Genomic DNA, 13,952 nt, shown 5'->3' on the forward strand with positions numbered 1-13,952 from the left:
GACGACCTTCTTCTGGTGTTTCTAGGTATCTTTTCTCCCTTCTCGACATCTGCACACTCGTTGCTATCATTATCAAACATTGTACTATCTGAAATCCCGTCTTGTAAAATGTTATAAACCTGTCAGAGCTATAAACGAAACTGCAGTTGAGCACAATCAATTATTTCTGTAAATTACTTCTCATTTAGCCTACTGAATGTGAATGACAAACATCAACAAAACACCAAATTTTCTCAATTCTGGAATTTTTAATGCAACCCTACAAATTAAATTAAGGTATTTCTCTCCGCGGACTAACCTCGATTTGAAATTACAACTTGTATATATGCAAATACAACGCGAGGTCATTGAACACTTTGACCATTTATGACGATGCAATGACCGGGTAGTTTTGCAAGGGATAGTCCCTGATTGTAATTTGAACACGTCTTGCCTGAAAACTTTGGTCGTGAAATTTATTGCACAAAAGTTACTAAATTAACTTGTGGTTAGACTATTCTTGATTGTGGTTTGACTATTCTTGATTTACAGGGCAATGTGGAGAAAAACATAAACATTTGCCGGTGCGAGGACGGAGGACCTAATTTCAGGAGATAACATAAAATTATACGTGGGATCCGACCTTTACAATAGAAATCTTAGTTTCAAGGCATATAATGGAGACCGGGGGCCCTCTTTTGCTATTCACGACACCCATGGACTGCGGTATGACCCTGGTGCGCCGCGCCGGTTGCACCCCCTCTCGTGGACCGTATAGGTAATCAGATATTTCTCAAAATTTAATCTTAAGAACAGGACGTATGCTTATAGAAAGAATTTTATGTTTGAAGAGTGACACGAAACAGAAAACATGTCCATTAATCCTTTGTGCAACTAACAATAGCCTACTTTGCAGGATATATGTAAGGTACTTACATATACTTAATCACATAACTAAGTAAAGTAAGTGAACAAAACTTCTTGGCTGAAACGATTTTATTTTATAGCCTATACCACCGAAAAATATGATAAATTACTAATGTATTCTTGTTCTTTAGGTCGAAACATATGTTGTCTCATTGTTTTTCATTGAAAGAGAAACAATTTGAGTAAAAATAAGGTCCTTATTTTCACTGGTAAGATATATATATTTTTCCTATTTTTCACCGGAAGAACGAATGCACTCAGCAGCAGTTTTTGACATTAACACTAATGGACAACGCGAAAACGAAATAGTTTGACAGCTTGAAGATCTTTACGCTAAAATATTGAATTTTGTGTTTTTGAAGTGGGTATTTTACGAGGTTATTTTGGTGACATCATGAGTCACATCTCCCGGAAAGCCAAATATTTTTGCAGATCAAATTAAGCTTTACTAAAAATAAATCATATGCTTAGATAAAAGCTCTTACGAACTTTCCATGCAGGCAACACTTTGCACACGCCACTACACAGACCCGTTAAATATTATGCAAAGTGCACATCACTGCATCAAGAACGATTTAATCGCCAGTATATTATCTTCAAATCAAAATTTTTACGTACTCCATTGACGACGATCAGCTCAGTCGTAAAATCTCTTCATTTACTCATTTACTACACTTAATTGCATCCTTTCAATGTTTTGTGTAACGACTGTTGGTTAAAGTATATCACAATTACGTTGAAAATTGCACCTATTACCCTTTCTGTGTGGGCTATCAAGCGTAATGTAGACCTACCTGTTGTTGGTTTGTTTTACTTTGGTCGCATTTATTAAGAAACTGTGTGTATGTAAATCACAGAGAAGAAAGCGCTCAACAAAATCACCTTAGCAGGAAGGTTATTTTGAAACAGTGTTGTTGCATGTATATTGTTTATTTAAATACAAAATTTGGCCTTTATGTTTTACAGTATTACACGCATGTCGTACCGACAAAAAAAGTTATATTACATGTATACTACATATAGCAGGCTACCTTATTTATGCCGTATGGTCTGACAGCAACGGTTTACCGTGTTTGTGTTTTATCCATGACGTCAGGAAATATTCCATTGCAGGAAAATAGTGCGTGATGGTGCGCACTGACGTTGAGCTGTCAAAAAATGCCCAATGACAAGTTTTGCACGTCTTGCATGTGGTAGAAGGGCGAATAACGTCATACAAAAATTCCAAGTTGTAGGTTTAACTAACTTTGAAAAAAAATTCATGGATTGATTCCCATGTAGTTCATAATTTTGAAATCAGAACAATGCTGTTACTTTAGTCCACGCAGTGGACAAAATACATTAAAACCAATAACCAATACTGCTGGTGAAAAGTAATTGCACAAAAGTAATAGTTTATTGCCAACACTACGGATTTGCTTTTTTGAAAATGTCATGCACTTACGGCAAGTTTTGTGGTATTCTCATATGTTAACAATTGCGATGCACCGTGTGTAGCAAGTTGCGAAATCGAGGTCACAACGCGAGCTTCACCTGTTCACTGAAACTAAAAAATGTGTGTGCGCTCAACCGTGAACTGCGGTATTACCCCCTGGGCACTTATGTTGTGTTCTCAACTTTTCAGCAGCTTGTCGCCTAATACTGGTTGCAGGTGAAGCGATTTAAAACCGCGTTTGGTAACAGTTTAACTTCACGTGTTGTTTCTAAGCAGGCGAGGATCGAATGTACTCTACCATACAATATACCTTGGAAAATATAGCGTTTGATACGGATTAATCTGTTTACAACTGTATTAACTTGTGGTTTCACGGTCAAGTACTACCGATAAGTGTTTGGGAGTGTACATTAGCCAACTGGAACGATGTCTGTGTAATATTTACACATGATGTAAACAATTGGGCTACATTTTCTGGCGATTTTTGTGATAACCAGTTGGTGCAAGGGTTTGTCGACTGTAATCAGTGCTGTCCAATTGGGTCAACAGAAGTGTATAAAATGAGCACACAATTAACGCAAAGACCAAACAGAAGTGCAACGGAAAGGCAATCATTCGGAAGAGATACAAATTCGCCTTTGCCTTCAGTTCCCTTACCAGCCAAGACAGCACCTTTGAGAGGAACCGTAGCAAACAGGCTAACGCCAAACAATGAGAACCAGCAGAGCGCATCGTGCGGCGATTTGCTACAAGGTTATACTAGCGATCGAATAAATATTGGTTTGTCTGAGCCAAGTGTGCACAGGACTAGTTCGACGCATTTCGACCAAACCAGCTTCATGACACAACCTCTGTTGCCGCCAAACAGCAACCAAGGTAAACAAACAATTTGCGCACCAACGTTGCTTTCATTTAGTTTGAAATATTACTCATTTTATCAATTTTCAAATTTTGAAGATGCGGCCAGCCAGAGATTTTGCCAGGGCGCGATGATACAACCATTACACGACTATGAAGAGTTGCCAGAACGATACAAAACCGTAAGTGAGATCACAAGCTCAAAACAATAACCTCCATACATTTTGAGAATAGAATGTTTAAATTTTACATCATACAACATGAATGCCAATGCATTCTTTGAACTAGTGATTCTCAACCTTTTAGTCCAGGCGAAACCTGTTTTGATAACGTGTAAGTATTTTGAATAAAATCTGCACCCTCTAGGAGTATTACGTCACAACGGGGTTTTTGGTGCGTAACAATACTTCAACGCGCTGTGGTAATTAACATGTTTACGTGCTTGTTGCACAGTGCGAAACATACACTTTCATAATCGTTATTTGTTAAACTTAACCTACGTATTCAGAAGTTTCTACATACCCTCTAACAAAACTTTTCCCCAACTGAGAACCAGTAGTAGTTCGTGACATATTTCAGTCGACCAAATTAAGTTTTCGTAAAGGAACGAAAAAATTTCATGAAGTTTTTTACTCAATATAAGAGAGTTTCTGGGTGGTACAATGTTCAAAAGAAAAATCTTATCAATGCAACCCAAAAGGCAGTACAGAGCAAATGCGCGTGACAGCCAGTAACATGAAAGTGGATTAAGCTGTTGGTGGCGTCTTACAATCACTCCCTTTTTTCTTTGACTTGCAAGAAACTGACTGCATCAGCCAATTCACAATATACATCACACATCTTTTGTCAGTGGCTTGGGTAAACCTAATGTTTATTGTCACATTATTATTCAGCTTGAGAGAAAGGTTTCGTTAGAAAACCGATTGAATTGCCAAAATATGTCGGTGTCGGGGAATCAAGTCAGCTGTGCTCAGGGACACAAACCGTCAAATGGACAAAACGATTTTCCAAAGTAAGTAGCTAAGTTTGTACGTCATAAAATATTGATTATTTGCAAAACTACCACATTACTTCTCCGTATTGCGGAATAAAGATTAACGTTAAGTCTGTAAAGCAAGAGTTTTGCATTAAATTAACAGGATAAAAACAATTAAATGATGTTGACTCGTTTCGTTGCTAAAAGTTTGACGGCGCCACATTATTTTTTGAATTGTATGTAAAAATAAGTAAATTTAGAAATGCTAATTGAAGTTGTTTGTCAAATAACTACGTCCTGTTTTGACCGAAACAGAGTGTTCTTTAATGTAGCGAAAACCAATCCTTCAGGTAACTACATGTAAATGAATTCGTGTATCTATATCCCCTGTTTTCAAATTTTAACATCTCAAACCACCGTCCAATAACTTGACCGTCGGTTTTACTTCACAGGGAACGTCAAAACCCGATGTATTCCGGAATTCGAGCGGTTAGTCCTTACCCGAGCGTTGTTGAAACAAGTGCCAATGACATTGACAAGAGAGCGATCATTTCCGAAAAATGTGCGTGTGTTCTTGTCATTGGGTTCACGGTCGCAATTATCATTAGTTTGCTCTCCTTGATTCTTATCGCCCTTGTCTTGGTTGGTTTAATTTCTCCTGTGACGTCACAAGGTGAGATTTTTATGCGTTTTTTGTGCGCGCAATATATAAATGCACACAAAAACAGGCTTTAAACTTGTTAAACAGGAATGTGAAACCCAATATATATCTTTGCTGTCTTATGTTTCCTTTTTTCTTTTATTGTATGAATAAAAGTAATATTTTATTTAATCAGAAAGGGCAAATACCGACCTACAGGCCAACCTGGCCCACCAGAAGTTGGTATAAATTGAAGGCGATTAAAATCGCTGCTCATACTGCACCGATGTAGTGTAAACACACTTTGTCCACTTTATATTCCTATATATCATTGGGCCACATGTTGATTTTTTGAAAATTTCTGGCGCGAGTCAAAAAGTTTGCCCAACCCTAATTAGGATCAAAATTCAACACTTCGCATAAGACCATACGTTAAACCTTGTACTTTGAAATCAGTTAATAACAAATTAATCCTTCCAATACAATGAATGTTGCAGGAGCAACAGAGCTCCGAAACGAGGTCACCTCTCTGAAGTTGGAATTGAAGCAACTTCAGTCGCAAGTAACGACGTATCAGCGGGAAACCGATAATCTCATGCAACAAAGTCTGAAGGTAGAAAATCCCTAATCCCCACACAAGTTGCCGCTACCCTGACCCATGATAAATGTTGAGATTACTAAGATTCATACACTTTTCCACATATCTATTAAAGTCTTGTTTGGTATAAGGAATCGTCATCCTAAACTGACACCAATTACTACACAAGCACTTTTTAGGTTTTCCATTCCATTACTTTGTATGCAGGTTTCAGAGTTAATAACCCGCATCAACATGAGCATCAGCGATCAGCCTTCGGTCCCAGTCGAAGTTCGGCGATATATCCAAGCTTTAAATTCGTCCCAATTCGACAAAGTTTTCGGCAGTCTTGCAAGTATGCGAAACCAAAACTGTATTTTCTTTCCTGATAATTATTTCAAATGTTTCATTTGTTTCAGGTTTCTTCTCTTCCAATTGTGTACACAATAGTTTTGGAATTGGAGGCTCTTCTTCGCAAGAAAGCATCGAAAGTGGAGAATACAATGTTGAACAGGCAAGATTTGTTTCAAAAGTATAACATGAAGGGTGTTAGATTGAACACCGCCTATTGGCAAAAAAACAGCAAGACAATGCATGCCTGTTTATTGACAGACTTTCAAAACCCTTTTTCTAACGTAAAGTTGCAATGAACCTATGTTTGTATTTAACTTGCTTGATCATGTACCCTCAGGGATACACAGTTACTGGTGCGACGTGTTCGGCCGACGCAGGATACACCGGGTCGCTTTTTAATCGCATGACTCCGAACATGGACGGAAAGCTGCAAATGAGCTATTGGTGTGTATGCATGCGAAACTCGCCAACCGTTGCCAGCACGGGGAGGAAAGAATGTAGAATCCACTACTGGAAGTGCCCGAGCGGACCAGAGTAAGCTCCAATGCAAACGGTTGGCGTGAAATTTAGTCAACAAGTACTTTTTTCCGCCAAATTAATGTTGTGCAATTTCCGTGCATTTTTATCATTTTGCGTGTGTGACGTAACATCTCCCTATGTGAGCTTTCGTTTTTTGAACATATTTGAATAAAATAACGTTGTTTTTGAAGAAATTATTTTCTGTGTCAAAGTTGGTATTGCTAACTTGGCATTCAATATCCTAAACTCTATGTATTTGCACTGTCAGTTGCCGTAAATCAAATTACGTCTTGTCACAACTTTTGAAGCAAGGAGTACGTGTAATTGAACTGTTCCAATAAGTGCCAAGATATAGCAATGAGCGGTCAAGTAAACTGAATTAAACACAAAGGTGTAAGTAACGCAGTCGCGTTATGTGATCCTGTCTCGATGGCTTGAGCGCGAATTGAGTCTCTTCGATTGTTAAATCTGCTTCTGCCTCGTTCTCACCAGCAAACCGCTGATTCCAAATAAACAGTTTATTATCAGGCTATGGGAATAAATCCCAAGCCGGCGAATAGCTTGTAGAGTCTCAGTAATATTAGCAGTGTAACAGTAATACGATAGAATCAAGTAGAATCAAATAGAATGAATTTACCGGTTTAAACTGGGCTCTTTAACGCTCTCCATTATGAGAGCTGATTGGTCAATAATGTCACGTGATATCATGAGTAATATATTGCAGGAACATAAAATACAGTACACATCAAGATTATCTGTGGGAGCGGATATAGATGATTCACGCGTGCTGTACTAGCAGTCGCTTGTTCACACATTCTGTTGCACACTAGCTGAAGGAGTTGATCCTCCTTGTATTATTTTACTCGAGAGCATTCGATGAATTTATCATATGGGCCGCAGTATGGGATTGTGCAAGCGCTGGCCTCTGTGACGTATGTTACACACGCAAAACATTACGCAATACAAACACTGGTTTCTGTGACGTATGTTACAATCCCAAAGCTTCAGAAACGAAATTTTGAAGGATGTACATTTTTGCACCATACCGATGCCAGGTAGTCGTAAAAAAGTGTGTGCTTTTGTATTTTCTAATACACATAAAAACATTGAGGCTAGAGCAATAGAATAGGTAGGATGGGTGAGTATAAAACACTGATGAAAATTACACTACTTGGACATGATAAAATAAACCCTCATTTTTCAAAATTTTCAAAATTAACAGGATGCAGGATGCTATATCAAATTTGTTAAAGCAACAATATTGTGATTAGTAAATCAAATCTGGATCAAAAAAACCAAAGGCCCCTGGCAGGCTGTCGATCGCACACCGTATCAATAATAATGTATTAAAATCCAAACACAGCGATCTTCAGACAGCTCAGATCGATTTATTTAGAGAAAAATATATTTCGCCTAAAACGGCATCATCAGTTTCTCCATTTACCAAAACTTATTCAAATAGAATATTGCACACAATTCATCAAACAGGTTTGGTAGCGCTGGAACAACAAACTATTGAAATACATCATAATAAAAAGACATTACTTTGTACTCGGATTGTCAGTAAATTGTTATCTTTGGAACAAACTTTAGATAGTTTATGGACCAACACCAAAAACAAGCCGAAAATTAATAAAAGAAACCATTTGGAAATACTGTACGAAATATAGCTTCTTGGTACACAAGACATTATTTTATCAGAAAACCATATTTCTGCATATCTCTTTCTTCATGAGTGAAAGTTGATTGTCCTGTGTAGTATCCATTGCCCTTTACCTCAACCACAACAGCCTTATGTTCGCCACAAGTTGTTGCCTCAACTACTTGTGCCTCAAATCTATAAAAATTTCGAAAGTTTTCATAGTAACCATGTTCATGTTTAATTTATCACTCACTTTGAATGGGTAATAGGATTTTCAATAACTTTGACTTCTTGTGTTGAAACTAGTCCTTTGTGATACATTAATACCATCTGGGCTGTAGTACCAGAGCCACATGGACTTCTATCAATCTACAAAAGGCAACAAAAGTAAACATTTCATAAAAAATCTCCGGGAAGATGTAGTCTACCTGACAGTCAGCAAAAGCACAAAGTTCTGCTATTGGTTCTTCAGGAGTTCCCTTGCGATACTTTGTAAAAATAACCCCATAAACATAGCTAAGCCTTGGGTCATCTGGATGTGAAAACTTCACCTAAAAAAATGTTATGTTCATGCTAAACAACAAAACTAACCATATCATATAAAATATCTGCTCTTGTAATACCTCTTTACTGACAGCAGATTTAATTTTGGCAGAAGCATTTCTGATAACTCCTATATCAGAAAAATCAATTCCCAACTTGTCAATATCAACAAATGCATAGAATACACCACCATAACTTACATCCACCTTAAAATTTCCAAATTCTTCCAAGTGCAGGTTAACATCAGTCTGTCAAGTACATGTATATATTGTATATAAGTTTTAAAAAAGTTCCTTTTTGGTAATATAGGTCATATGCTCAACAGCCAGTAATCCGTGTCATAAAAATAGAGTTTATTTCTTCTGAAAATTGGTGTTCCTAAAATTATTGGCCCTGTGGGGAATAATGGCCACACAGGTTACCATTAAGAGGAAGTCAGCTTTTTAATGTGAGAATCTTTCATAATCTCATTGTAATAATTTTCCACCAGAAAGGAACTTCACATGGATATACCTAGTTTCATGAAATGCTTTGCTATTTGGGCAGAGTTCAAAAATAGAACATGTGAGCACTATCTTTTACCTTTACAACGAATGAAGGCACACTCAGAAACCTGACACTATCTGTGTAGCCATTTTTGCAAGTAACAAACACTTTTACCAGACCACATGGACATTGAATATTGACTGTGGCCTCTGGTTCCTTGTATTGAACAATTCCATTATCAACACAGTACCTAGACAAAAGTAATGTTACTTAGTTGCAGCAAACTTGCTGGGTGTTTAAGTACCAACCTTCCTAATGAAATCACAGCATGCCCACACATAGTGCCATAGCCCTCATTGTGCATAAATATATACCCAACATCTGCATCATCCACATCTGGTTTTACAGGAATAACCCCAAACATGTCAAAATGTCCACGAGGTTCATACATTAAAAATCTAAAGTGAAAATGAGTAACAATTTTGAATAACATTAAGTTGCAACTGGCAAGCATACTTTCTCAAATGGTCAAAATTTTTCTTTACATAATCCATCTTGTTTAAAATAGTTTCTCCAACAATTTCAGGATAACCAAACACGACAATTCTTAGTGCTTCTCCTCCAGTATATCAACTACATCAACTTTTAATTTGTCCATTTTTTTGTAGAGTTTGTTTGCCTTTGATTAACAGACATTCAGCCCTAACACTGCAAACAATATTCTCAAGTATTTGGCACACGTAAATTGCTTCAAAAGTCAACATTAATTCGGCTAGAAGGTAAAGGAAATTAACATTACTGCAAAACAAACGCACAGCCATCGAAATGACGGTGTTTCTAAAATGCACAATGCCGCTAATGCCGCTAATGCCGCTAATGCCCCATTTTGTGACTGATGCTGCTAATGCCCGCTTATGTGGCTAATGCCGCTAATGTCGCTAATGCCCGCTAATGCCCGCGACATTAGCTACATTAGCGGCATTAGCGCCATTGGCTACATAAGCGGGCATTAGCGGCATAAGCGGCATAAGCGACATAAGCGACATAAGCGACATTAGCTACATAAGCGGGCATCAGCGGCATCAGCGACATTAGCTCCATTAGCGGCATTAGCGACATTAGCTACATTAGCGGCATAAGCGGCATAAGCGACATAAGCGACATAAGCGACATTAGCTACATAAGCGGGCATTAGCGGCATTAGCGGCATTGTGCATTTTAGAAACACCCTCGAAATGATGAAAATCAAAACATACACGTTTGTCACTGGGAATTCCCTCTCGTATGAGATAAATCGTTTCGTTGTAGCGCACACGAGTGACCCTGTTTATAAAGCGGAACAATATATATCAACAGCCAAACCCTTCTGGAAAAAGTTAATTTATAATGTTAAGCTCATATTAGCTCAAAAAGCGTGTCCAGCATTTTATGTGTAGCATTTTTCCCGACGAAATTGGAATAATGATAAAATTCTTATTCTTATGGTAGTGCAACTGCTCCCCTTTTCTTTGGTTTTTATTCTCTTGGAGAATCTTAGTCACTCATTATTTCCATGAGATCAAATACAACTTTCGCAATGTGGATATATTCGGATACTTGCAAATAAATTCGAATTGTTTTAAAACGAATCACTACATTACCACTTTTAACAAGTTTTTAGTTAAAGTGCATGTGACACGGAAAAATAAAACATATTAATAATTAAACTAAGAGATGTTCATAACTTTAAAACATTTTTTGCGAAAAAAGTAGCTGGATGTGGTGACTGGTTTCTGAGATAAAGCGGATGAAAGTCGCATTTTAACAGTTGCGAACAAAATCATGTAAAGGCAAGATTATTGTTACGTGACGTCATAGAAGGCGCTTTGGTCGTGCGAGTGCTGGCAGCAAGCCTTATGCGTGGGAATGGAAAACATTGTAAAACTGGTTTAGTATAGTTTTGCATTAAACAGGGGACAACAAGTAAACAAGTACAACAAACGGATTTTGATGTTAATTTAAGCTGCAAAAAGATAAAAGCAGGTTAATTGAATTTTGAGGCTGAACAAGACCGCCAAGAAAGGCCGAACAAATTAGCTGATTATGCAACACAACACTGTTATTCTATCACAGTACAACTTTTTCAGTTCGCGTCATAAATTATTTATTTAATTCGCCACAATCAACCACTAATGTATTTTTTGCAATATAGTTTGTAACTAAAAATGTTGGAATCAACAAATTAAAGTCAACACAAAAGTAAGGTTAAAGTTATGACATCACACCCAAAATGACGTCATGTAATGTCACTGAGCAAAGAAACGCACCATCCCCGTCTTATCGAAGTACAGAGCAATGGCGTTGCTGCTACCCTTTGGTCTTCCGATAATTAGGGACAAATAATCCTTTGGTTTGTGACGTCACAGTGACATATTTTTGTGTGATGTAAAACCTTGTCCTGACTTTTGGGGTAACGCAATCTGTGGATTCTCCTATGTTTAAAACTATTCGATATCTGCAACATAAGGCGCCTTCTCCTATCTAAACAATGCATTTTTTCTACGCGGTCGCCTTGAAAAAATGACTATACTGAAGTAATGAAATTGTGACGGAATCATTGCGTAATGTGTGAGTTTTGTTAGTATGGCTAAAATTGCTTCTGTTTTTAGAAGAAAGACATTTAAAGGAAAACCGTAGTCTGTCACAAATAGACTATTTTTAAAGTTATATTATTGGGTCTTGCGACCTGTTACGCGTTTTAAACACGCTTTTCGTGAGTTCGTTATTCGCTTACTTTTGGCCAACTAAGAATAATTCTAAAACTGCCTTTTACACAAACTAAACTACCTTAAACTGTTAACAAACTATTCTTTTTACAACGTATTGCTACACCATCAAAATGTATTTACAAGAGCCTCAAAGGTTACTTCGATAAACGTGAGTTTTAACGTTAAAATGACATTATAAATCGAGATCAATTAATAAAGAATAAATGCGGAATTAGCTTTACGAGACAAAGAGCTATAGTTCATATACGAGCAATTGTCACAAAACGATTCAGCTGCTTTGCTAAGCCAGTTTGCTTCTGCCAGGCCGTCTCATTGCCAGCGGCAGTTTGTATAGACAGCGTGATTAGCGTGACACGCTGTGGACGATTAATACTTAACGTTGTCTGAGAACGAAAAACGTTGTCTGATACGAAGGCGTAATTACACTAAAAATTAACGGAAAATTTGAGATGAAAACATTCCAAAATTGAACTGCCAATCCCTAAATTACAGTCGGAGCTTCAATTAGACGTATTCAGCCTTTAACCCCTAATTAGAGCCCAATTGTCAATCATGTGAGTTATGACATCAGTCATACGTAACACGACCTTTACAAATGTGCTGCATATTGTTTGCAGGTATCTTGACTCTTCTTGGTGCGGAGAAAAGTTTACTATGGTTTTTATCACAAAACGAATTTGTCTCATAAATTTTCCTCTTCGAGGTAGCAGACGTGATTCTCAACACTTTTCGTACATCAAGTTTTGGATGGTCGAAGATAAAATGCAATTAGTCGGTTGGAATTGTGGTAACAGATAATTACAACACAATGCATGGTCTCTGTAAACCAAGGAATGTTGTATATTTACCACAAACTATTTTTTTTGCATCTTCTTCGTGCCTGGTAAAGTTTATTTTAAGCCTAAATATCTATTGTATTTATGATGCTACAAAATGCCGGTTACAGGTATCAAGTCAAACTATATCAAACCCCGGGCGAAAATTGGAATTCGCGGATTCTAGTAGTGTCCGCATTATTTACCGTTTGGTTTCTGCTTTAAAGTTTGCATGAAACAACGCATAAACAGTGATATTTTTTCGACCACGAAAGGAAGTCGAAAAACTAAACATGTTGAGAGTGCGTTATGTAACGACCCTTCCTGAATTCGTGCCGATGTTAAACATATGGGAAACAAGGAGCCTATTGTAACCACTGGCGTAGCCAGGGAGGGTCGTAAGATGGCATTTTAAGCTGGCTAAGCCACTGACCGTTAAATTTCCGAGGAGTGGTAAATGTCTGTTTTTGCAAACGTTTGTAAATTGATCGTTTGGCAAAAATACACCATGTATATCTCTAGTGTCATGCAACTTGTTGAAGCCAATAATATGGCTACGCCACATGAAGTAACGTATAAATGATGTAATACGGTTCCACTGGTGTATTTCAGCTCACAATCATTGAGTGATTGCTACCAAATATTTTGTTGGTTTTGCAGTTGAACAAGTTGGTCCTAGAAAATGTGGGGCACGATTAGTTTCCCGTACTTCACGTAAAATAATGTAGTGAAGTGACTTTTTTAAATCTTCCGGGTAAACTGCAGTTACATTCGTCCAAATTGGAAATGTTTTCTATAAGAACGGAACTAAGTCATCTAATCTTGGACGTCTTCGCGGCTTTAGGCCACATGCTGGACTTCAATGACGCCAACAGCCAGGGGTTGATGCTAAATTAAGCATGCAAATACACAAAAAAATAATTATGACCCCAGATGACGCACCAAATTTGTTAACTATTGCGATTTGTGGTGAGCAAAAATGATTTTTGTTGAATTATTATTCTCTAACGTAAATGTTTTGACACTTTTCTTATGTTTACATATTACAATCGTCATACACCGATAAGCGCGAGGTTCTGAGAGCTTATTTTGATTGCGGAAGATGATCAGACCATATGGTGCGGCTAAAACACATCTCCGATACTTCCTAAATTCGTGTCGACTGGCGACATATGCAGCTGGTGCATCACCCGATAACGTTTTATTTTATTTATTATTGATTGTTTTTGAAGAAATTATTTTCTGTGTCAAAGTTGGTATTGCTAACTTGGCATTCAATATCCTAAACTCTATGTATTTGCACTGTCAGTTGCCGTAAATCAAATTACGTCTTGTCACAACTTTTGAAGCAAGGAGTACGTGTAATTGAACTGTTCCAATAAGTGCCAAGATATAGCAATGAGCGGTCAAGTAAACTTAATTAAACACAAAGG

General features: G+C 37.5%; 1 protein-coding gene and 1 pseudogene across 2 annotated transcripts; one reads left to right on the forward strand and one right to left on the reverse strand.

Annotated features, from left to right (window-relative positions):
• The first annotated feature begins 2,593 nt into the window (after window positions 1-2,593).
• On the forward strand, window positions 2,594-6,419 carry LOC145898948 (uncharacterized). The gene is made up of 8 exons (XM_082987624.1): window positions 2,594-3,217; window positions 3,299-3,381; window positions 4,093-4,211; window positions 4,628-4,848; window positions 5,313-5,428; window positions 5,621-5,747; window positions 5,812-5,906; window positions 6,084-6,419. The coding sequence occupies exons 1-8, from the start codon at window positions 2,902-2,904 to the stop codon at window positions 6,282-6,284; spliced, it is 1,278 nt and encodes a 425-aa protein (XP_082843750.1). The 5' UTR covers window positions 2,594-2,901; the 3' UTR covers window positions 6,285-6,419.
• Window positions 6,420-6,768: 349 nt separating this feature from the next.
• On the reverse strand, window positions 6,769-9,594 carry LOC145898383 (trans-L-3-hydroxyproline dehydratase-like; annotated as a pseudogene). Its single transcript, XR_014402423.1, has 7 exons — window positions 9,453-9,594; window positions 9,245-9,394; window positions 9,033-9,186; window positions 8,531-8,698; window positions 8,336-8,458; window positions 8,161-8,276; window positions 6,769-8,102 (listed from the first exon to the last, which is right to left on the reverse strand). The product of XR_014402423.1 is annotated as a trans-L-3-hydroxyproline dehydratase-like (transcript).
• Window positions 9,595-13,952: the final 4,358 nt, after the last annotated feature.

This window comes from Ascidia mentula, chromosome 4 (genome assembly GCF_947561715.1).
Source record: "Ascidia mentula chromosome 4, kaAscMent1.1, whole genome shotgun sequence".
NCBI lineage: Eukaryota > Metazoa > Chordata > Ascidiacea > Phlebobranchia > Ascidiidae > Ascidia > Ascidia mentula.

What these genes read in the sequence shown, in the direction of transcription:
- LOC145898948 (XM_082987624.1), top strand. Translation starts at nt 2,902, where the DNA reads ATGAGCACACAATTAACGCAAAGACCAAACAGAAGTGCAACGGAAAGG. An exon ending in GCCGCCAAACAGCAACCAAG is followed by an intron (nt 3,218 to 3,298) that starts GTAAACAAACAA and finishes CAAATTTTGAAG; the next exon opens with ATGCGGCCAGCCAGAGATTT. An exon ending in GAGAATACAATGTTGAACAG is followed by an intron (nt 5,907 to 6,083) that starts GCAAGATTTGTT and finishes ATGTACCCTCAG; the next exon opens with GGATACACAGTTACTGGTGC.